Source organism: Ictalurus punctatus, chromosome 23 (genome assembly GCF_001660625.3).
Source record: "Ictalurus punctatus breed USDA103 chromosome 23, Coco_2.0, whole genome shotgun sequence".
In the NCBI taxonomy this organism is placed as follows: Eukaryota; Metazoa; Chordata; class Actinopteri; order Siluriformes; family Ictaluridae; genus Ictalurus; species Ictalurus punctatus.
Window position 1 is genome coordinate 9680001 of NC_030438.2, and position 25000 is coordinate 9705000.

At 42.0% G+C, this 25000-nt stretch overlaps 2 protein-coding genes across 2 annotated transcripts in view; one reads left to right on the forward strand and one right to left on the reverse strand.

Annotated features, from left to right (window-relative positions):
* The window catches only part of ghsrb (growth hormone secretagogue receptor b), a 2870-nt gene extending 1317 nt beyond the window's left edge, over positions 1 to 1553 (forward strand). Inside the window, 1 exon segment of the mRNA NM_001200322.1 lies at positions 1016 to 1553. Coding sequence (NP_001187251.1) covers positions 1016 to 1317 — 302 coding nt within the window. The 3' untranslated portion in view covers positions 1318 to 1553.
* A 2746-nt stretch (positions 1554 to 4299) lies between these two features.
* fndc3bb (fibronectin type III domain containing 3Bb) overlaps positions 4300 to 25000 on the reverse strand; it is a 58346-nt gene continuing 37645 nt past the window's right edge. The window contains exons 9-26 of the mRNA XM_017453568.3: positions 24777 to 24836; positions 24509 to 24647; positions 24370 to 24423; positions 23437 to 23561; positions 23058 to 23232; positions 21886 to 21972; positions 21031 to 21166; positions 20873 to 20944; positions 20447 to 20568; positions 20190 to 20295; positions 19309 to 19487; positions 18654 to 18767; positions 17883 to 18032; positions 15574 to 15860; positions 13522 to 13734; positions 10901 to 11067; positions 8167 to 8294; positions 4300 to 5512 (exon numbers count right to left, since the gene is read on the reverse strand). Of these exons, the coding sequence (XP_017309057.1) occupies positions 5213 to 5512; positions 8167 to 8294; positions 10901 to 11067; positions 13522 to 13734; positions 15574 to 15860; positions 17883 to 18032; positions 18654 to 18767; positions 19309 to 19487; positions 20190 to 20295; positions 20447 to 20568; positions 20873 to 20944; positions 21031 to 21166; positions 21886 to 21972; positions 23058 to 23232; positions 23437 to 23561; positions 24370 to 24423; positions 24509 to 24647; positions 24777 to 24836 (2614 nt within the window). The 3' untranslated portion in view covers positions 4300 to 5212. The remainder of the gene's footprint in view (positions 5513 to 8166; positions 8295 to 10900; positions 11068 to 13521; positions 13735 to 15573; positions 15861 to 17882; positions 18033 to 18653; positions 18768 to 19308; positions 19488 to 20189; positions 20296 to 20446; positions 20569 to 20872; positions 20945 to 21030; positions 21167 to 21885; positions 21973 to 23057; positions 23233 to 23436; positions 23562 to 24369; positions 24424 to 24508; positions 24648 to 24776; positions 24837 to 25000) is intronic.

The following is a 25000-nucleotide window of genomic DNA, read 5'->3' on the forward strand; positions in this document are numbered from 1 at the left end:
GTGAAGCTTCTCCAGGTTTATCCTGCAGCTTCTTTCAGTAGTTGTTTGTTTCAGGGGGTTTCACCCTTCAGTCTCCTCTTCAGGAGGTGAAATGCTGATCAGTTGGGTGAAGGTCTGGTGATTGACTTGTCCAGTCTAAAACCTTCCACTTTTCCCCCTGATGAAGTCCTGTGTTGAGGTGAAAGTGTGTTTGGATCGTTGTCTTGCTGCATGATGAAGTTCCTCCTGATTAATTTGGATGCATTTCTCTGTAAATTGCCAACAGAATGTTCCTGTAAACTTCTGAATTCATAATGTTGTTACTGTCATGAGTTCATCATCAATAAAGATTAGTGAGAATGTTCCAGAAGCAGCCATGCAAGCCCAAGCCATGACACTACCTCCACCATGTTTCACAGATGAGCTTGTATGTTCTGGATCATGAGCAGATCCTTTCTTTCTCTACACTTTGGACTTTCCATCACATCTTGGTTCCAGAACGTGTGTGGATCATCTCTGTATTTCTTTGTGAATTCCAGTCTGGATTTCTGACAACACATGCAGTGTTCACAGGTGAAACTGAAGGCTAAAACCAAGAGTAGATGTTCAGAGCTATTTATTATTTAAACAAGCAGTCTAACAGGACACACCTGGGTAACAAGAAACACCTGTCAGTCACAGGGTTCAATATTTTTGCTCATCTACAAATCGGGTGGTCTGATACAAAATGTGCTATGTTCTATGTTGTTTAACACATTTACAAATAAATACCAGGAAATAAAATCTGAAATTCTAAACTCTCACCTCATACTCATCTTTTGATCTCAAACCCAAATGTCTTCAGTCTACAGCAAACACAAATTAATTGGCCTTGTGTTCCAATAGTTTCGGAGGGACTGTAGATTTACAGTGTTACATTCACACTGTTATATTCTGAAATATTTGAGGGTCTTGTGGTTCTGCGTGATTAATATAAACATTCCTTGTAATGAACAGTGAAATCCTCTAACGTTTCATCTCCATGTCCTCCTCACAGCCGTGGTGGTCTTTGCGTTCGTTCTCTGCTGGCTGCCGTTTCATTTGGGCCGCTATCTGTTCTCCAAGTCATCAGAAGCTGATTCTCCACTAATCACTCAAATGAGCGAGTACTGCAACCTCGTCTCCTTAGTTCTGTTTTATTTCAGTGCCGCCATCAACCCCATTCTCTACAACATCATGTCCAAGAAGTACAGGATTATGGCCTGCAGGCTGTTTGGAGTGAGATGCACTCAAGAGCGCTCAAAGTCGTTGAATTCGGAGAACTGCCCGGTGTGGAACGAGTCCAGTGGAACCACATGACAGAGGAGGAGTGGGTTCTGCTCTGAGGGCTGAAAGGTTCCTGTGGAGGCAAGAGGAATTATACACAAATCCTTTTGAGCGTTCAAGCTTTTTAAAGTGGTGTAAAATCACTCCGAGGGGTTACGGGTCAAAACGGCTCAGAACAGATAATTGACTTTTATTAAAAAAAACTGTATAATTTCTCCAGTAGAGTGAAAACTTTTATCTGTACTTCATCATAAAAACCCTGAACTGCTAACTGTGTGACCTTTGAGTGCATTAGCCTGAGTCTCATTGTTTCAGACCTTTTTAATGTGCAGATCTTCACACTGCAGATTTATCAGACACCAGACACCACTAACGCCGTGCAGCTGACTGTATTAAAGCCGCAGTATGTCACAGCAGAACTTTTTATACGCTGCATTTTCACTAAACTATTGTCACATATGTAGAGTTTATATGCATCTACACAAAAATGCCTTAAACCTTGTGAGTTACTGGAGGACAAAGTGAGCACTGTAGATGAAGCACTGTACATTGTACCTTATAACGGGGAAATACAATCGTGCTGCCTGATTAAACATCTGTTCACATACAAAACACATCTGTTCTGCTTAAATATGTCAAATAGAAAACATTCAGCTCATGGTATATCTACAGCACTGTGCAAAAGATTTTATTTTTACTTCATTTTGTACATGGGGAAAGGTTCTGTGTAGAACCCTAGCACAGACGCTTTCCTTTTCTGGAAAAGTTCTAACCATAACCTGTTTGGAAAGCCAAGAAATTATAAAAATAAAAAAATTTAAAAAATAAAAAAAGAATCCTTTTTCTTTTCAGGCAGAAAAAAGTGAACTGTGAAGGTTCTCCACATGCAGGAACCTTCCAGATGATTTCTGATGAAACTGCGGCCCAGAATGTGAGACGACTGATGCAGTTTTAAACAGGAACAAAAAGCACCAAATATTCGCGTTTCTGTTGTTTATTGCTCTTTATAGTCCATTTTTATTAAAAATGTGTTGACGTAATTTCCACTGAAACAGGAAGTCAGGGTGGGACATTTCAAGTGGCCCCTCCCCTTTTTAAAATAGCCAATAGCACTTAGCTTACCTCATAACCTGGGCTAAGCCGTATTTGACAAAAAAAATTTAATTGAAAAAATTGAAAGTGAATGAATTTAAGTAATTTCCTTCTTTAACCAACGTACAGTTGAATAAAACGGAATAAAACGTGTGCGTTTGAACAGTCAGAGACACGTTTACGATCCATGCTCGCTGATATGATCTCTCTCGCTCAAACAAGGCAACTCGTGCAAGGGGATGTTTATAATGTTGGGGGGTGGGACACTTCAGATTCTAGAGAGCTGAGTAGCTGAAGTGCAGAATGATGTCATCAGAATTGTTGATCCGTATCGGTGGTAGAGAGAGACTGTACGTTTTGACTGCGTATCTCTTCTAAATGTGAATTTTCTCATTGTTTTGGAGCAGACGAGTTAGAGAGAACCTTAAGGCCGACATATTCATACTAAAATCCACAAAACTTCCATTTTTGATTCATGGGGACTTTAATATTCAGAAAACGTCATCTTTAAAATTGAAACATTTTCTTTAAAATGATGTCTTGAACTTTTGCACATTGTTGTAAATTTGTGGTAAACGTGTTGTTTGTTTGCTTTAATGCTGTTTGTTGTGTGTAAGATGTTCGACTCGTGTGTTTATGTGCGTGAACTGAAGCGTTTATGGCATTGAAAAAAGCTAGTAGCAAAATAATATTTCTGTAAAAGAAAGTCAGTGAATGTGTTTGCATTTTACAAATGTGGAGTTTTACATTTTAATGCGAGATATGGTTTAAAAAAAAAAGAAGAAAAAAAAGACAAAACATCCATCATATTAATTCATATTCAGAAATGTTTTAAATTTATTGTGTATAAATATATTACATATATGCTACAGATACATAATCATCTTAAATACAAAGGGTATTACTTCAACTCTATACATTAAACTGATATGGTAGGGGTTTTTTTTTTTATAATGCCTATGATTATAATTTACAACAATAAATGTGACATGATTATATTTCTGACAGAGTGGAATGATTCTCATTGACCCCGTCTGTGATGGGATTTTATCGTGATGATGTCATCAAAACTCGAAATGAATGGCCTGAAATTTTCAACTCGTTCATTTCTTTTTTTTTTAAAGAAAATTGTGGGTTTGGATATTTTGGGCAAAGATGATTGAAATGAAAAGTGTTCAAGTGTTTCCACTTCAAGTTTTACATCTCATTATGATCATCTCACACCGTCATGTCGCACCTCTTCGCTAAAATAAGAATGTAATGGAATGTTGGAAGTCCTTAATGCATGACAGGTGGAGACTGAATCTATATAAAAAGAGAGAGAGAGAAAATGAAAATACAAACATATATATATATATACATATACATATACATATATATATATATATATATATATATATATATACACACATATATATATATATAAGAACAAACATTGGCTTTAACTTGCCGATGGGAGGAGGAATAAACTGCTAGACTGTAGTAAATCAGCGTTTGTTGAATGAAATCAGACACAAACTCGAGTAAAAACAGCGTATGACTGAACAATACACATATATCTGAGGGAAAAAAAAACAGGTTAATATTAAAGATTATTGCTCTATATTTGAAAAAAAAATTCATCATAACCAAAAAAGACATGCTACATGAGGAAAATATTGAATATGACAGTTCATTTGATTTTTTTAAAAAGAAATAAATAAACGAAAGATTGCACTGTGATTTGCATTATAAAGTACTGTATGCAATATATAGTATAAATAAACCTAACAAGCTAGCTCACTCGCTAACTTTGGTTAAGGTCTGCTTGAGCTAGTAAACATTTTTCTTGTACTGCATTAACGTAGTCTCAGCTAAAGACGTTAAATGCTACGAGGAAATTATGAAATAGCAAAAAGGGTGAAATGTGATTTCTTTTTAAAAAAAATGTTTTTGTGCAGAGGAGGAAATCTCTCACACGGGCGCTTTCAGTGAACAGAGTTCGGTGAACAGAAATCGGGGCACTTCAGTCCCTGAGCTTCGTACATTCCACACTTCAGTTTGCTGTTAAGACGCCAGTGAGAATAAAAAAGAAAGTCTTTGGCCAACAGGAGGCGGCTTTTGTTGATAAGGACCTAATAATAATAATCATAATAATAATCATAATAAAATAAAATGAAAAAGAAGAAGTCCGCTTTCCCTTTTAGATTCAGAGAGAAATCACTGACAGAGCTGTGAAGAAACTTCTGACTGAGTCTCAGTAACTGTGATTAGTCATTAAAGAGCATTCATTTACGGGCACAATAAATACAACGGCCTCGAGCGAACGTTACTGTGAGACGTGACTCTGGTTTGTACCTGTACTTCACACACTTCTACCTCCTCTCTTTACAGTAAAAAAGCTTCAGTTTAAAAAGGCGACTGCATTTAATATTAGTGTAATCGTTCAAACTACTGCTTTAGTGTTGACGTTGAAGCTAACTGATTTAGCACAAAACAAAAGGAATAAAGGACATACCATCATGGCTGATGTGTTAAAGCTGTATCACATAAACACCTTGTAAAAAGTATAAAAATATGAAATCATTTTAACGCTTAATATGAAACGGTTTAGGGGCCTAGCACAAACGCTCGTAGAAAAACCTTTTTTTTTTTTAAATTGGAAGACATATAAAAAATACTTTCATTTACCACTTTATGTAACGTTTGTAGTTTAAAAATCTGTGCAACAAAGAAATAAAGTTTTAACATGTAAAAGCGACAGACAAAAAAACAAGCAGAAGAGAGAGTATAAAAACGACAGAAGGTTCTTCTGAAATGCTGGGGTTTAGTCTTGCGGTTTTCACGTCTCGGCGTCTCACATGAGAAGCTGGAGCAGGTAAGCGATGAAGATGGAGAGTGAGGCCACGCCCACCACGATGATGCTGGCGAACTGTTCGTCTGTGAGCTTTTTCCCGGAGGACGAGGCGACGGGTCCCGTGTCCGCGCTGAGAGGTGAGACGGCGCGACGAGGACAGAAGTGAGTGGACGGGCTGAAGGATCCACACAGCTCCTGCGAGGTGTCTGCACAGCGTCTGCACACAAACACGCGCAGACGGTAGTCCGTGTTCCACTGCAGGCCGAACAGCTGGAAGACCGTGTCCTCGCCCTTATACACCTGAGGACAGAACATGAGGAAGAGAACGTTAGTCCAGTGTAAACGTCTCCGTTAGCAGCATGTCTCACTCTGAAGTCGGCCGGAATTAAACCTTTATTTAAAGTCTCAGTCTGTGATGAAGACTTCAGTTACAGGGCTTTGTGTATAAACGAATCTGTAAATGAGTTCAAACCTTTCAGAGACGGAACTACTTTATCCCAGGGAAGAATTTGGGAGTTTTGTGTCTCTGATGGCGTATGGATACCACAAAACCTTCAGAAACGTGTCAAGTAACCGGAACTACTTTTTACTGCATGGCTCCAGAGAGAACGCTCAGAATTCCTCTCAACACTGATTTATTGTGTATTTTGAATGTTTATAGACACGGCTGCCCTTAACCAATTTCTTTCTACTGTAGTGTCTACATGGAACCTTCTCTGACAGGGAAACCGTGTGTTCTAGAACATTTAAGGGTTCTCCTACAGGTACAAACTGAAGAACCCTTTAGAGTCCTATACTGCACCTTCTTTCCATCACTAAGAGTATAGATCTTTTATCCATCACATAACTCTGATTTCTGCATCAATCTGTCCTAAAATATTCTCTCATTTCATTTATAATCTGGATAAAGTGTAAAGACGTGCTCAGTGACGGAGAGAGGGAACGTCATGGTGGTGAAGTTCATTTAATAACCCCAAGAGGCCATGCGGCTCTGTTCTACATTCAACAAAACAGAGACGGTAAACATGAAAAGTGGCTGCATCCTGCATCAAGACAACAACAACAATAGAACACAAAACATCACAGCAAAATAATTTAAAAATAATGATGTGGAGCTGAATATTAGAAAGAAATTATAATAGGAACATGAAACCACGCATGCTCTTTGTTTTATTAGAAGGGTATGCAAACTTTTGCATCCATTTAAGGTGTCACTGATATAACCATGAAGCTCGCTCTGCTTCTGAGGCCTCGACACACAGCAGAAAGATGGAATAAATAGGCAAAATGGCACGTTGTGTGTGACAGGAAGTGGTGTGTAAACAATCTATGTTGTTTTTCAGGGGGTTGTTATTGTGTGTAGTGTGTGTGCGGTGCGTGCGTGTGTGTGTGTGTGTGTGTGTGTGGAGGGAAAAGGACAAATCTGCTGTGTTTTCCAGGTGCAACATCCTGCAACAGCATCACTGACTGACCAGCGATAACTAAACACCATTTACTATTCCATTTAACACACACACACACACACACACACCGCACACACACTGCTACGCTATCTTTTTTACAGTCACATGGCTACTGTTTTCTTCTTTCAGTCATTCGTCCGTTTGTGTCTCTGAGTTTGTTCCTGCATTATCTCTCCCTCTCTCCCTCTCTCCGGTCTCAAATGTCCTTACTTTCTTTCTCTTCCTTTCTTTCATTTTTCTTACTTTTATCCTCTGTCCCTTTGCCTTTTCTTTCATACTTATTTTCTCTCCTCTTCATGACCGTCTTTCTTTTCCTTATGTCTCTTCTTTCCTCTTCTTCCTTTTATTTGTTCACTTTAAGCTCTTTGTGTTTAGCGGACTCTCACACAGTGTTTTAATCTCTGACCTGAATAAAGACTTGTTTGGAGAACAGGAGTTTGGAGCGGTTCATGCAAAAAGACGAGTATGTATTAGAGTTACCGAGACAGACAGACAGACACACACACACACACACACATACACACTCTCTGTGTTATCTGAACAGGTATTCACCTCACAGCCTCGAGTCAAGGGAATAAAGCACCGCTCGGGTTTTACTGAACACTGCCTCCAGTGCCTCGTGAATACGTGTTTATCTCGAACGTGTGTTAATGGATTCTCTAAACGAGATACAATTAGGCCACTAACATGGAACAACAAACTAATCTACCATCTATATTTACTAACAAAGATTCCCACCACACACGTCTGTGCACTCTTCTTAACTAAAAACATCATGTACAGACTTCAGGGAAATATTTACCCCTCTATTATTTTAAATTAAAATCAAATCAAAGGGGATTTAGGTGTGTAAGTGTGTGTGTGTGTGTGTGTGTGTGTGTATATATATATATATATATAGAGCCAAAACTAATTTATTAGTTAGAATACTGTTTGAATTTAAATGTATTTAATAATATTATCATAATATTGATTATTATTGTAAGTTCTCACTTTTCAGAAAGACTGAAGCGGATTAACACGACCTTAAACAGTGCATTTTAATTTTATGTTATTTTTTAAGATCTCATGGTACAGAAAGTTGACGATCCAGTTATAATTCCACGACAGAAACCCTTTTCACCCAATCAGATGTGTTTCAGCGTCTAATCACACAGGACGCAATCTGATATCGTACATCGGTCTGAAACATGCATGAACTGAGATCAGACGTCGTTTATACTGTGCAATCGGTACGTTTTTATTCATAATCCCGTGCAGTGTTAAAGCTGTACACTAAAGTACAATGAAATATAATGTGTGTAAAATAAAATCATTTATAAATATTTGCGTGTGTTGGTGCTCGTTTACGTCAGAAAGATCGATGTCATGAGTCCGAATGAGCACTAAGCTGTTCATAATGTCAGATCTGATGTGATTGGACATTCTGCTCTGCTCTGACTGGAATGAAAGCAGTGTACATGTGGTGTTAGAGACAGAAGAATTCAGTACCTGTCTGTACTCGGACTCTCTCCCACCCAGCACCTGGAGCACGTAAGTGATTCGGTCTCCTCTCATGGGCGGGACGCTTTCCCAGTTCACCTCACACGCATTTCCCTCCAGCTGAGAGACTCGGGGAGCTACAGAGAGGAAACACACACACACACACACACACACACACACACACACACACACACGATGGTCATTTGAGAGATCTGAGACATAGGACCAGGACAGACAGTAAAAAACCCCACAGTAACCACTTCCCTAAACAAGGCTGAGAGCGCAGCAGGAACAGAGACCTGATGGTAAAATCGGACTAACCCTGATTTCACCTCATCTGGAGTTTAAATCTGTCCACATGACCGACAGCATGTTCACACATCACTCATCTGTTTATTTATTAATGAAAATGGAATGAGGAAGTCAGGTCATGAAATAGGAAGGGACAAATTAAATTACAGTGGATATAAAAAGTCTACACACCCCTGCTATGATGTGAAATTATAATGTATTAAAATGAAGTGTGCACACCCTTTTATAATAATGGGGGTGTGGCTGTGTTCAGAATGAACCAATCACATTCAAAGTCACATTTAAACATAATTATCATACAGCTTTCATCAATGAAATGATACTGATTAACTCCAAATAAAGACCAGCTCTTTCTGTAGGATTCTCTTCACACCTTCTTGGTTTCATCTGATTGCAGAAGCCGTGGTCCTCAAAAAGCTGACAAAGCCTGTACGGGGTCTCACTAGTCGAAAGAAATCGATCAGGAGAGGGGTATAAAAGAATTTCCAAAACATTAGATGCACCTTGGAACACTAGGAAGGCCATCATCAAGAAGTGGAGAACATGGAGCACCACTGTGACATCACCCTCCAAAGATTTTGGACGTCCCTCCAAAATTTACAAAAGGACAAGACAAACTTACCAGGGAGGCTACCGAGAGACCTACAGCAACATTAAAGGAGCTGCAGGAACGTCTGACACGTACTGATTCCTATCTGCATGTGACAACAGTCTCTCGTATTCTTCACATGTCTGGGCGATGGGGTGGGGCGGCTAGACGGAAGCCCTTTCTCACAAAAAAACACCCAAGTCCAACTAAATCACCCCGAACCATGTGGCACAATATGTTATGGTCTGATGAGACAAATTCCAAAAGGTATAATAATTCCATAATTTATAAAGTTATGTATGGTGAAAAAAAAGAACCACCAGAAGAACTCCATCCCCAGGGTGAAGCATGGTGGTGGCAGCATCACGCTTTAGAGCTGTTTTTCTTCAGCCAGAACTGCGGCTTTGATCAAGCTGGAGGGAATCATGAATATCTACAAATACCAGTTGATTTTAGTGCAGAACCTGCAGGTGTCTGCTAGTAAGCTGAAGATGGAAAGGAATTTCCCAACATCCCAAAGGAACGCTTCACCACAAGAAGATCAAGGTTTCTGACTGGCCCAGCCCGAGCCCAGACCTGAATCCAACTAAAAATATATGGTGACCTGCAGCGGGCGATGCACAGGAGACGCCTCACAGTCTGATGGATCCGGAACAACTCTTCCCCAAAAACACAGAGAGGTGTAATAAAACCAAACGGGGCTTCAACAGAGTAGTAGTTTAGGGGTGTGTACACTTATGCACCCAGGTTATTATAGTTTTTCCTTTTTCCTTCTTTTCCCTAAAAAAGTTTTGGATCGTTTTGCACTTTATTTGTATAATCTGTAATTTCACATTAAAGGTGGGAAAAGATCTGACATGTCCCTGCAGATTTTAACAGGGGTGTGTAGACTTTTTATATCCATTGTAGCTCCCAACGCTAATTATGTTAATATATACACTGCATTTCCATCAGCTCTTTTCAGAAAACACTTTTAAAACAGCGAGTATGGACCGAGTGCAGGAGCGGAGGGGACGGGGCGGCTCTGCCCTTTCAGTTAATGGCCACAGTTCTCATAATTCATGCATAAATTTATCCTGTATTTTAAAAAAACCCCATTATTCATCAGTAGCTCATAAAACCTTATTTACCCAACATTATTTATTCAGAAAATATTTCCATCTCAAACTATTTTCCACTTTGTGCAAATATTTATATAGATATATAACTGCAGCGTGCTTTTAATAATCATAGATGCAGTAAAAAAAAAAACAACCTTTAACTAGGTTTACTATGTTGAACTTTTACTACATCTACACACACACACACACACACGCACACACACACACGCACACATTTTTCACAAACCCGGATTAGAGCTGTACAATGAACCTCATCTTAATTATCACCTTTAACTTTAATTTTAGGGAAATTATAACGCTGATCAATTCTTAACGACTCTGCTGTCAGTAACTGCTTGTATATTGTGGTACCATAATTATATATTTATTCACAAGTTAGTTTTAATATTTAATTCTATTTATTCATAATAGAATTGAGTTTATGACTGAGGAACTCAATAATGTCTGGCTGTGGACGAATTCGAGTTTTCAGTATGAATGAATGGACTAAACAGTCTGAATAATGATGTAAAGGAGGAGATTTACTACGCAAATAAACACTAACGCTGTATTTATTGTGTATTTCAGTTATTATTCACGTCAGTGTAGTGTCTGTTAGATAACTGTGTGATTATTCGCTGATCATTGCTGTTCATGACCGATATCGTGAACAAAGCTCCTGCTCACACACGGCAGTGCCGATGCTCACAGTCACAGCGGAGAGAGTAACCCTCCTGCATACCTTTCAGTGTAGGAGGCACAGATTTGGTCGTGGTGAAGGAGTAGATCTCAGAGAAAGGACCATCTCCTGCATCGCTCACGGCCTGGATCCTGAAACTGTAGCGGCTCAATTCACTCAGACGCTGAACCTTAAACGTGTGACTCGGACCTCGATAGATCGGAACAAACCTGGAGCAAAAAAAGTCTGATTACTCGACACGGCATTAAACGCTCAGTCTGATACATCATCAGAAAATCCATAGAGTGTTACAGCGAGACGAGAAGGAAGTGTGTGTGTTATTAACAGAGAAAGACCTGCAGAGAAATTCGGGGGAAAATCAAGAAGACATTTAGAGTAAGAGACGGAGGTGTGTGTCAGTGAGATCAGGTACAACACGCGAGGATAAAAACACTCCGACTGTCACTTTACTACAGCTTTATTCAACCACACTGCGAGTGAGAGACTACCCCATCCCTGAGAGAGAGAGACTTTGACTTTTAAGACACCTTTATTGTATCCAATTTTTGAAATATTTACATATTTACATTTTTAAAATATTATTTCCATTTAAGAAAAGAAAGAGAGAGAGAAAAAAAAGAAGAAGATGAAAGAAGAAGAAAAGACCCCCCTCTACCGCCCCACCCACACCCTCAACTCAAAAACCCAAAAACTTTTCCAATTTACTATAAGTCCATTGTGGTCATATAGTGTGCAAGAAGTCTTTATGTTAAGGCACTTTGTGCGACTAATGTCCATTTCCTCAGTCTGGACCGTGTCCGTGGTGACAGCATACCCAGGTTTTCACTTTTTATTGCTCGTTGTGCTGATTTAATTCATTTTTTCCTGTCCGAGAAATAATTTGTCAGCAAGACGTCACGTTTTCTTTTTGTTAATTCAAGAGACCGGTTGAACTGTTCTGTGGTGTACAGCTCTTCAGGTTGTTCTGAGAGAGTGGAAGTAGGCGGGTTACCCGATCCTGCTTCACTCTCCTCCTCTCTCCTTGTGTCTGCTGCCCATATCCTCAGTCTGAAACGTCTCTTTGGTGACAGCACGTTCAGATTCTCACCTGTTGTTGTATGCTTAACCGATTTTATGAGTTTTTCTCTGGCCGGGAAGTCGTTTTTTTAGTATGACCCCACTGTGTCCTAAAGTCTGCTCCAAGAACCAGTTTAGCTGTTCTGTTGTGTAAAATCGTTCTGGCTGTTCGACCCCCCTTGTTGTTTCCAGTTCACCCTTATTGTTCTCAATGTTCTCAATTGTACTCAATGGAGTAGATGTTCTCACACCCGACCTGCTCTCCCACCGCCAGCAGAACCTCCTCCACTTGTTCTCCATTCACCGGTACACACCTGACGCCATGGTGGAGAGACAGCGTCTCCCCTCCGGCCTTGGAGGCCATGGCGTCCCGCTCACTCTCACCCGCTCTAACTTTCACCAACCACTGATAACTCAATAACTTAACACTCAATAAATTAAATTAAAGAAAGGAAAAGGACAAACTAGTGAAAACTTTGACAAGACGCCAAACCGCTCTCACACGTTCTACACACCACGCTCACTCCTCCACCACGCATGTGCAGAGAGAGCGAGAGAGAGAGAGACTACCCCATCCCTGAGAGAGAGAGAGAGAGAGACTACCCCATCCCTGAGAGAGAGAGAGAGACTACCCCATCCCTGAGAGAGAGAGAGAGAGGGAGAGAGGGAGAGAGAGAGAGAGGGGGGGGGGGGAGAGTGACTACCCCATCCCTGAGAGAGAGAGAGAGAGAGAGAGAGAGAGAGAGAGAGAGAGAGAGAAAGAGACTACCCCATCCCTGAGAGAGAGAGAGAGAGGGAGAGAGAATTGAAATAATTTACAATAATTAATAAATTTCCATCCTGTTATCTGTCATTAATTAAAGTAACTCTTCTTCACTGAGATTTTACATTCGTGATTTGAGCTGTCAATCAAAGTTAAATGAGTTTCATTTCCTCCATGTAGGATCAGTGATGTCATCACAAAATAATGATGATGCAGTCGTCACGGTAACTGTCCCAGTCATCTTTCAAGTGGAAAAGGTATGTATTTTGTCTTTTTTAGATTGTATCACAGAGTGCTGGAATAGATTATTTAATATGTGTGAGTGTGTGTGAGTGTGTGTGTGTGTGTGTGTGTACTTGAGAATCAGCCGAGAGAATACATTTATAAAATATGTATAACTCGTGGTAGCACTTCCTGGATGCCTGAATGAACTGAGGAGAGAAACACACACCAGCCCTGAACATCACCGCAGCAGAAGGCTGTATGTAGGTGTGAAATGTGTGAAAGGTGTGAAAGTTGTGATGAGGGGAAAAATAAATGAACATTAAATTTAAAAAAAACTCACTTATAACTAAACCAGTTGGAAATGTTCATGATTACAAGCTCAGCACATCCTCAGAACAAATTCTACTTTCATTAAAGTATGTCTAGAACAGCAGGAAATCATCACAGCTTTTACGTCACAGAGCTACAGCCGAGAGACGAGCGGACCAGAATAACATCACTCAGACAAGCTCACTTATCTGCTTAGAAAAGGTCTGCTTCAAACTTTATGCTGCAGTGTGTGTGTGTGTGTGTGTGTGTGTGTGTGTGTGTGTGTGTGTGCGTGCATGCGTGCGTATACCTCTGGTTCCTGTCCTCCATCTGCAGGATGTATGTGGTGTCCGTGTCGGTGTTTAGACTCTTGCTGCAGTCTCCCCAGCGCAGTTTCAGACTCTGAGGTCCAGCGCTGCCACACTCCAGCCTCGGGGGATTCGGGGGCAGCGGCCTGGTTCTGACCAGGAGACTCGGCCCAAACGGACCTGCACCCACCGCATTCTCCGCCCTCACCTGCACACTACACACACACACACACAAACAAAAAGCTCGACTAATTTGCTCACGTCTGCCAGACAGATCCCTGTGAATGAGCTGTTACTATAGAAACGGATACACATATCCACCACATCCAAAAAACTCTCCACAAGAAATATCACACTATTATTATTGCCTGATTAGACATAATCAAAGATAGTACACTGATCTTCCTCTGATTCTTTGGGTGTGGAGCTTCTGTTAAAGATAACAGACTCCAGGCTGCTAATTATCTTTAGAAAATATTAAATAAAAAACAGAATAAATGATAATAAATCCTGCACCAACTGCAGAATCTGAAATAGTTGTCGGCTCAAGACAGCGTAAATGTGGAACATACAGACAGAACTGCCTCTGCTTTAGAGCTTGCACTTCATGAGCACTTTACACAGGTATTTTTATTCTTCGGATTTGTCAGAGTTGTCATTTTTTTGTCTAATTTCTAATTTCACATCCTCCAGCCTCAAAGGCAGCTCTGAGCACGCACTTTACGATCAGCCGCTGATGCAACGGAACAAATACAAAGAAGTGTTCTCATCCGCGATCTGAGTTTAGTCACTCGTGAACATGATCGTGTAGAAATCACAGGAACGCAGATGGAGTCAGAGGAATGGAGATCTCTTCAGAAGGACGCAGTAAACACAGCAGGATGTGAGACATGAAAGGGTACATCATATATCTTCATGAGGAAAGTGTGGCGTGTCTCACATCACTGCTGATTACTGCACCCGCTGGATTTTACACTGACCTCCATCATCAGAGAGAGTTAATGACTCAGCTCTGACAATAACATCAGCACCTACACGTGCAGCAGCATCCAGAACGTTCTCTAAATAAAGCTCTGTAAATATAAAAACCCACTAACACCACTTCAAATGTTCAAAACATCTAATAAACATGCAATAGATTGTAGGAATATATAACCCCAATTCCAAAAAAGTTGGGATGCTGTGTAAAATGTAAATATAAACAAAATGCAGTGATTTGCGAATCTCATAAACCCGTATGTTCTTCACAATAGAACACATGTTTTTAGATGTCAGATGTTTAAACTGAGGAAATGTTCAGTTTTAAGGAAAAAGAAGGTCATTTTGAATTTATGGCAGCAACACGTCTCAAAACAGTTGGGACGGGGCAACAAAAGGCTGGAAAAGTAAGTGTTAGTAAACAGAAACAGCTGGAGATGAATTGGGAACAGGGCAGGGAGATGATTGGGGATAAAAAGAGGATCTTAGAGAGGCGGAGTCTCTCATCATTGCACTCGGTTTTTATTTACATTTTACACAGATTCCCAACTTTTTTGGAATTAGGGTTATATACCAGAATGCTGTTGAGTTCTCAAATTATTATTGAATTATTTTCCTAAAACATCACGTCCACGTGTTTTATTCCTTACTGAAAGCCCCGGCAACAAAAACCGAGATAATGAAAAGCCCTTTCATTTATCAGTGGTAGATTTAAATAATCTATATTCATATATTCCTAACTATAACTCATTTTCACTAAAGGCTAGAAGAACTCGTCTTTTCTGCCTGAACTTCAGATCACGTGATAATTGACAGCTCCTACTTCTCCTTCTGATGTGCTAGAAATTATGGAAACGAGTTAACAGAGGATTTAAATTTTTAGGTGAAAACTTTACAAGACAAATTAAACATTGCTATTTTATCTAACAAAAATAACCTAATAATTATTCAAGTTATTAATTTTCAATATTGTTGAAAATATTTGTTTAATCCTCTCCACACCGCAGTGAAGCCGGACTTTATTTACACAGAAACGTGATTTTAGCGAGTAGCCACAGCATCACATCTCCACTCACCTGTACTCTGTATCAGGCTGCAGGTTCCTGATGACGGTGCAGGTAGCCCCACCCACAGTGATTAGCTCCTCCCCCAGAGCGAGGGTGTAGCCGCTGATCTCCTGGCCATTGCAGTTTGGCTCGTCCCACGCCAGCGCCAGGCAAGTGGAAGGACAAAACGGCTCTAAGTCCAGGGGTAAGGAGAACCCGTCCTGTACGTACAGACTGTTGACGGCGCTGGGGGTGGCGGCCGGTGTACGACACCACGCCAGCTCGCTGTAAGGCCCCGCCCCTGCCTGGTTGGTGGCCTGAGATGCAAAAAAAAATCAGAATGATCAGGATTGGGAACAATTCTGTTAAGACATGAGAAACTGCCAATGTAAAGTGGGCGGGGCTAATTTTGGGTTAAGCTTGTGTAAACTACAGCTTCACAGTTCACAAATCTGATGTTGCTCATCTGTGTGTCAGTACCTGTACCGGGTCAGTAACAGCGTAAGAGTGTCAGTACCTGTACCGGGTCAGTACCAGCGTAAGAGTGTCAGTACCTGTACCGGGTCAGTACCAGCGTAAGAGTGTCAGTACCTGTACCAGGTCAGTACCAGTGTAAGAGTGTCAGTACCTGTACCGGGTCAGTACCAGTATAAGAGTGTCAGTACCTGTACCGGGTCAGTACCAGTGTAAGAGTGTCAGTACCTGTACCGGGTCAGTACCAGTGTATGAGTGTCTGTATGAGTGTCAGTACCTGTACCGGGTCAGTACCAGCGTAAGAGTGTCAGTACCTGTACTGGGTCAGTACCAGTGTATGAGTGTCAGTACACGTGTAACAGTGTCAGTACCTGTACCGGGTCAGTACCGGTGTAAGAGTGTCAGTACCTGTATCGGGTCAGTACCAGTGTATGAGTGTCAGTACACATGTAACAGTGTCAGTACCTGTACCGGGTCAGTACCGGTGTAAGGGTGTCAGTACCTGCACCGGGTCAGTACCAGTGTAAGAGTGTCAGTACCTGTACCTGGTCAGAACCAGCGTAAGAGTGTCAGTACCTGTACCGGGTCAGTACCAGCGTAAGAGTGTCAGTACCTGTACCGGGTCAGTACCAGCGTAAGAGTGTCAGTACCTGTACCGGGTCAGTACCAGTGTAAGAGTGTCAGTACCTGTACCGGGTCAGTACCAGTGTATGAGTGTGAGTACCTGTACAGGGTCAGTACCAGTATAAGAGTGTCAGTACCTGTACCGGGTCAGCACCAGTGTATGAGTGTCAGTACACGTGTAACAGTGTCAGTACACGTGTAACAGTGTCAGTACCTGTACTGGGTCAGTACCGGTGTAAGAGTGTCAGTACCTGTACTGGGTCAGTACCAGTGTATGAGTGTCAGTACACATGTAACAGTGTCAGTACCTGTACCGGGTCAGTACCGGTGTAAGGGTGTCAGTACCTGCACCGGGTCAGTACCAGTGTAAGAGTGTCAGTACCTGTACCTGGTCAGAACCAGCGTAAGAGTGTCAGTACCTGTACCGGGTCAGCACCAGTGTATGAGTGTCAGTACACGTGTAACAGTGTCAGTACCTGTACCGGGTCAGTACCAGTGTAAGAGTGTCAGTACCTGTACCGGGTCAGAACCAGCTTAAGAGTGTCAGTACCTGTACCGGGTCAGAACCAGCTTAAGAGTGTCAGTACCTGTACCGGGTCAGCACCAGTGTATGAGTGTCAGTACACGTGTAACAGTGTCAGTACCTGTACCGGGTCAGTACCAGTGTAAGAGTGTCAGTACCTGTACCGGGTCAGAACCAGCTTAAGAGTGTCAGTACCTGTACCGGGTCAGAACCAGCTTAAGAGTGTCAGTACCTGTACCGGGTCAGTACCAGCGTAAGAGTGTCAGTACCTGTACCGGGTCAGTACCAGCGTAAGAGTGTCAGTACCTGTACCGGGTCAGTACCAGTGTAAGAGTGTCAGTACCTGTACCGGGTCAGTAACAGTATAAGAGTGTCAGTACCTGTACCGGGTCAGCACCAGTGTATGAGTGTCAGTACACGTGTAACAGTGTCAGTACCTGTACTGGGTCAGTACCGGTGTAGGAGTGTCAGTACCTGTATCGGGTCAGTACCAGTGTATGAGTGTCAGTACACATGTAACAGTGTCAGTACCTGTACCGGGTCAGTACTGGTGTAAGGGTGTCAGTATCTGTACCTGGTCAGTACCAGTGTATGAGTGTCAGTACATGTGTAAGCACGTCAGTATCTGTACCGGGTCAGTACCAGTGTATGAGTGTCAGTACATGTGTAAGCGCGTCAGTATCTGTACCGGGTCAGTACCAGTGTCAGTACTCAGTACCTGTATCCTACAGCAGTAGCTCACTGCAGCCTCCAGCTCGGAGATTTCGCAGGAAGTTTCTGTGCCGCTGTAAACCGGGTCCAGAGAGTCCTCATCGCGTCCCCAGTCCAGCCGGTAGCCCGAGATGTCCGCACCTGAGCTCTCGTCCGTCTGATGAAACAAATCACAGCCTGTCTCAGTCTCCTGGAAACCACAGGTACAGCCCAAATCTGAGTGATTAACATTCAGACGCAGCGCACGTCTGGAGGAATTAGGAGAAAATGAAACATGCAGAGGAACAGCGAGGCCACCTTCAGAGAGCGTGATGTTCCACCTGACAGAGCTGATAGCGGCAATTTACTGTGACCCAGGTGCATTATGGGGGAGGAGATAATTAGCATGTACTCCAGAATCATAATTCATAAGAGCTGGGTTTATTCTACTAAATAATTACAGGTTTTGGAAATAAAAAGCAAAAGATCTCAGCTGCAACAAGGAGAAGTCAACACAGCTCTAACGCAGAAATGCTGAACTCTATTTTCTCCTGCCTCTAAACATTTAGATTAATTACTTTCATGTTTCTCAAATGATTAATGACAGTTAAATAACTGTAGCAGAAACTTCAAGCTTTAAGACTTTACACTTTAAACTAGTGGATATATAATCTCACCTCTAAATAATGAAAGATGATCAGATTAATTCACATACAAACATTCCTCATGTCTCACACACACACACACACACACACACACACACACACACACCTGTATAAGTAAGCGGAGATGTACTCACCACCCAGCTGACCACTGCACAGGAGTGTGAGGTCAGAGAGATGACCGGCGCCCCACACTGGCCCGGGGGTCCCGCTGCAGTCGTCACCTCCAGGAACTTGGTGTACGGCCCAAACTGAGAACACGGAGCACGGGGACATCAGTACACAGTGTGGATGAGGAAAAACCAACACTTCTGATTACTCATCAGTGTGACGTCTGGAGGAACTGCGTGAGGAACTAAAGGAGTATGTTTATTGTTTAATGGAAATGTAATGGAGTAAAAGCACAAGGAAAAGGGGGTTCTTTGGATAGTTAAGGGTTCTTATTTCTAAAAGAACCCTTCAAATCCTTTCTGATGTGCTAACATGCGGCTGTAGGGTTCTGCACAGAACATCTTCTATCAGTGTTTGGAGGGAAAATACAAACCACACTGAGTAATACTTTACACTTAATATTTTACACACAGGGATGTGTTGTTGTTTTTTAGCTCTGACCCATGTATTGTGCTACTACACATGTGTACAGCATGCATTAATGGTTCTTTGTCTCTCTGGAGGAACCCTGAAAGGTTCTATGTAGAAGCCTCTACTATGAAGAGTATCAGACAGCAGAACCCACTGAGGCTGTGAAGAACCCGCATGTAGAACGCAGTGAATCTTCATATTCTGACTCACCCCGGCCTCGTTGGCAGCTCGCACTCTGAACTTGTAGGTGGCACCGGGCAGCAGATTACCCACAATGCACTCTGTGTGTGAGCCATTAAACACCTCAGTGACCTGCGCATCGTCCTCCGAGGTGGCCATCTCCACACTGTAGAGCAGAGCTTCATCCTCCACAACACACACTGGAGCATCTGGAATACATAATACACAACCTGGTTAACACACACTCACCCACACACTCACACACACTAACACACACTCACACACACACACTCACACACACACAGATGCACAAATGTTTTTCATTCAAAACACAAAAATCACTCACTTCTGATATAAACACTACAGCAACTACAGTTCCTGTCGAATCCACCGAGTGATCTACTGAGTGACGTTAGGGAATAAACCTTAACAGGTTTGATTTATCTCATTTAAAAAAGTCTGATGTTCAAACACACACTCGGGATATTTCCAACAAACACAGCAGAAATAAAACTTTTAAAACATTTCTGCAATGATCTGAGAGCTGCTTTAGGCTTTTTAAATATTTATTTTCTGTAAGTTTCAGGTCATGTAAGCGTGAGAGAAGCACAGGAGGGGAGTCGGTGTGTGTGTGTGTGTGTGTGTGTGTGTGTGTGCGAAGGAGGAGGGCACATAACGCTAAACTTAGTCCTTGTTTTTCTTTTCCTCCTCTAATGGATGCACGGAATCGTTTACCGGATGGAGAGGAGAAGCTGGTCACCATGAACCTCCACATGATTTATTATATTCACAGTGGATAAAAATACAAGGAGGAGAAGCAGAAAAGAAAAACAAGAACAGAACTGACTCATATGGATGTGTGTGTGTGAGAGAGAGAGAGAGAGAGAGAGAGAGAGAGAGAGAGAACTCACCCCACTGTAAGCTGACTTCTCTGTGTTTGACGCTGCCCTGTACAGCGAGGGTGTGACAGGGACCTGGGGGCAGACTGAGAGTGCAGACCACCAGACTGTCTGTGACCTGCATGAACACACACACACACACACACACACACACACACACACACACACACGAGATTTAAACCCTGACCTCCATGCAGTAGTGAATAATTTAAAGTCAGACCTCCATCATTAAGTCCTAATCCACTGTTCCTGATGTTCCTCACACTCACCTGGCTGTGACCCCCCGCGCTGTCCGTGCTGATGCGGAGCGAGTACCGAGTCGCCGCTTTCAGGTCCTTACACACGTGTTCTCGCTGCGGCCCACAATACACAACCACCCACTGACTCTCCGCTGTACAACAACAACCACAAGCACATGTCAGTGACATCACACTGCACACATCTACTAATCACATCACACTCCCAGATCATCACTGTAATTATACATCCCCTCCTCCTGTATCTCTCACACACACACACACACACACACACACACACACACACACACACACACACACACACACACACATCAAGTACTAATTTCACTCCACTCTAATCTCACATCCATGGAGCTCGAGGTACACACCAGTGAGTCTCCTTACAGGGAAATTTACACAAACTCAGGAGGACAGGAACGGAGAAGTCAGTAACGCTACCTCCTGAATTCTCTTCAGACATTTCCAGCAGGTACGAGAGATCTCCGCTGCCTCCGTCATCATGTGGTGGCTCTGGAAATAAACACAGGAACATGTTTAGATATGAAAACATCGGCAGATGTGTGACGTGCAGTGTAAAGTGCTGGTAGCGAACTCACCCCATGACACGCAGAAGCCGTGTGAGGTGACGGCGCTGACTCTGGGGGCCGCGGGGGGGCCGGGTTTCTCCACACTCGTCCGACACACCAGGATGGAGCTGGGAGAACTTCTCCACTCCGCACTGCAGATCGTCAGCTTCAGGAGGAACAGAAACACCATCAGAGCTCCTGCAGTGTTCCTCAATGTCAATTTAACACTTTTAAAGACTTTTTACTGCAAATTCGTAATGTAAATAAACTCTTAATGTTCCGGGATTAAGCACAAATTATAAAAACATTAGAAAACATTATTCTACAGCAAGAAAAAATGCAAGAATGTGTGTTTAAGAGAAATATTTTGAGCTCAGATATTCTGCTGATTAATTCTATAGATTTGGATTTTCTCAGTATTTCTGTTTAAAACGGATTTGGGGCGGAGCTATGAATGAGCTCAGTTAGTGATGTCACTAAATATTTTTGAATAATGCAATTTACTGGAGGATTGTTCCAGTGGTACCTGGGAACTTTCAGCCACAGAACCTGCGTGATAAAATACCTAGCAATCACATCTGTTATGGAATTTATTAGACATCGATGACGTGATATCCAGTGTGCTAAGCTAGCAATTTAGCTTAGCTAGCTTCGTAGTTGTCATGGTAACATAACATTATATTGGTACAGGTTTGTCTGCTGAATAAATTGAGGATGAATATCAAGTCTCCTCTGTGACTAATGTGAGCTAGTGTACTAGCAGTTAGCTAACCAGTTAGCAAGGCTAGCGAATGCTAATGATATAAGAATGCTAAGGGATGGCAGGAGGACATGTGGGCATGTCCTAATTTGCTGAAATTAATTGAGCAGATTTTTTTTACTCACCCTGAACCTGTATTGTGTGTTTCTGCTCAGTCCCTCCACCCTGCTGCTCAGATCCACACCGGTGTACACCGCTTGAAACTCCGACCCCTAGAGACACACGCACGCACGCACACACGCGCACACACACACACACACACACACACACACACACACACACACACAGTATGTTCATATCAGCACCACTACAAGGCTAAAGTCATTCATTACCAATGAAATGTTATTAACAGTCACAGGAGGCGAGTCAACGTTAGTTAATCGAAGTGGGCGGAGCCAGCAATAAGATAATTAGGCAACAATGAGATTTAATTTGCCATTTATTCAAAAGTTCTTCCTCTGCATTGTTATTTGAAGAAGAATTACTGAATTATTTTTTCATGCACACATTTGATTTTACTTGATATTTGTGTAGTTTTTAGTCTCGTGAACTTTTATTATCTCCTTGTGTGTTCTATTACATTACTTTTTATCGTTTGAGTTTTACTCCTTGACTGTGAGCTGCCACACAGTGAATACATAAAGTTTCCTCTTCTTATCTTTTATTATTCTAAAGTTGCGTTAACGTTATGTAAATGAGAAGGGAAGTGATGTGGCGATGATGAATGGGTGTGGTGGTGGGCGGGGTCGAGAGTGACAATGTTGTTTATTAATCACAATATAATACGGACATTTCATAATCCTGTAATATGCAAATTACCCTGCTAATTGTATTATCATTATTATTACTATTATTATTGATACATGTTTATCTGTTCCATCTGTTTAGGGTCATGGTAACTAGGCATTGAGAGAGAGTACTCAGTGCCCTGAGTGTTCATACAGTTCCACAGTATGTTCATTACATATAGAGTGACACCGGTGCATTATGGGTAATTCGCTCTGAACGCTGAGAATTCCTCCCCCTGGGAAAACCTGGAAAAACTTTGTCGAGTGCTGATGTGGAATTCTGTACAGCATCTTGTTGAAAAGACGAGACATTAAAGAGCTGTGAACTGCGTCTGAACCTGTTTGCTGTAAGTAAATGACGGATCTTCAGCGTGTCGAGGAAGAGAGGAAGATCACAGCTGGGCGCATATTTGTGTGGAAATGTCACTGAGGACGTGAAAACCTCAAGAATGCAGCTGCCTCCAGGCAAAACCTGCATGTTAACACCTGTGTGTGTGTGTGTGTGTTACCTTGGTCTCGTCCTGCATTTCGAGTGTGTACGTGAGCACCTCATCCGGGCCATAGCTGCTCGGGCGGCTCCACTCCAGCTCCACCCAGGATGCACCGGTCTGCAGCAGACGTGGTGCTAAAGGCATCTGAGGCAGACTTCCTGTGGTGTGGAAAACCACCTCAGGGCTAAAACCACTGCATGAGAGACAAGACACACTGTATGTGAGTGTGTGAGTGTGTTTAATATGAGCTTTTTGTCATTCAAAGTCAGTCATTGAAAGCAGGTGAGAGACTTTATAAAGGCGTGTGTTATTATAAACATGATTCCTCATATCCACTTATCCAATCACCGATAGACTAATAAAATACACACACACACACACATACACACGCACACACCTGGATCCGATGTCATTGAGTGCTGCCACGCGGAACGTGTAGCCGACAGCAGGACACAGTCTCATGACTTTAAAATGCCGCTGGTGTCCGAAATAACACTCTCTGAACACACTGTTCTTCTTCCCCTGTCAACAAAAAGTGGGTGTGTCCCATCATCATCAACACTCCATACACACACATATACACACATGGCACTGGATCTACTCAATAACGGATAATCTAATCACTGATTTTATAAACTCATTAAAAATAGATTTTAATCGTGTGAGTGATAAGGTAATACAGTGGGCGGGGTTTCAGTAGTGAACTGTGCTTTGAACTTGGGGATGATGTTATACCTGATTGAAATGTGTCTGTTTCTAAATCTGTATAAAACAATCAATAAAATAATAAAATAAACAATAATCTCTAATATTAGCCAATCATCTCACTTTCCCCGAACTCCTCAGCACTACCACAACTCATCACCTTTAATTAATGAACTAATATAAATTCACACAATTAAAACCGTCTTCGTCACGATGTCCTTGTGTTTAGATCAAAGCCCTCAGGATGAAAAAAAGTGGCATGACGACATGACGGAACTCGTTTATCAGCTCGCTGTGACATGAGGATGAGCTCACACTCCATTAATGACCACTACTGTGACCTTTCAGTGTAAACATGTCCTCTGTGTGTGTGTGTGTGTGTGCGTATGCACGTGCAGGTGTGTGTGTGCGTGTGGACTGTAAATAATAACAGCTGTAAATTACACAGCTGTGACACTTCAAATACAATAATAAACTCTAATCCAGCTGTTACTAATGAGTTCTATTAATGAGTTATAATAATGAGTTATATTATTGAGTTATATTAATGAGTTATATTGATAATAAAACACTTAGTGACAGATTTATAAGCGAGTTTAATGAGCTCATCAGGAAGATCACTCACCTCATCCCACTCCAGGATGTAGCTGGTGATTTTAGAGCCGTTATCTACAGGAGGCTGAGAAACGAACCAGACATGTTTAACACGTGAATAAATTATACGTTAAAGTAAGTGTGTGTGTGTGTGTGTGTGCGTGTGTTACCTTCCACTGCAGAGTCAGAGAGCTCTTGGTGCGGTGAGACAGTCGGGGGGGCAGAGGGGTCTCCGGAGGGGCGCTGTGGGTGGTGAAGGTCCTCGCCTCCGAATGGGGACCTTTTATAGAGTTACACACTGCACTCACTCTGTAACACACATACACACACACATTACGTATTCCAGGGGATAAAAAAGGCACTGAACAAAAGCCATTGAACATTCAGGCTTTATCCGGAAGTGTGTGAGACGGCTGTAACGCTCCACATGGCTCTCACCTCACATGGTAATCTGTCGCTGGTCTCAGGTCAGTGAGTGTGTACTGCAGCTCTTCACCACTGAATCACAAAGAACAATGAGTTATATTAACCTTAAATCTACTCAAATACCCCTGAACATGCCATTTTAAAACTTTACAATAATCTGTGTTTACAATGTACAAAGAAACAACGAGGAAAAGACACATGAATGCCTCTACACTGTTATCTTAATGGAAAACTTT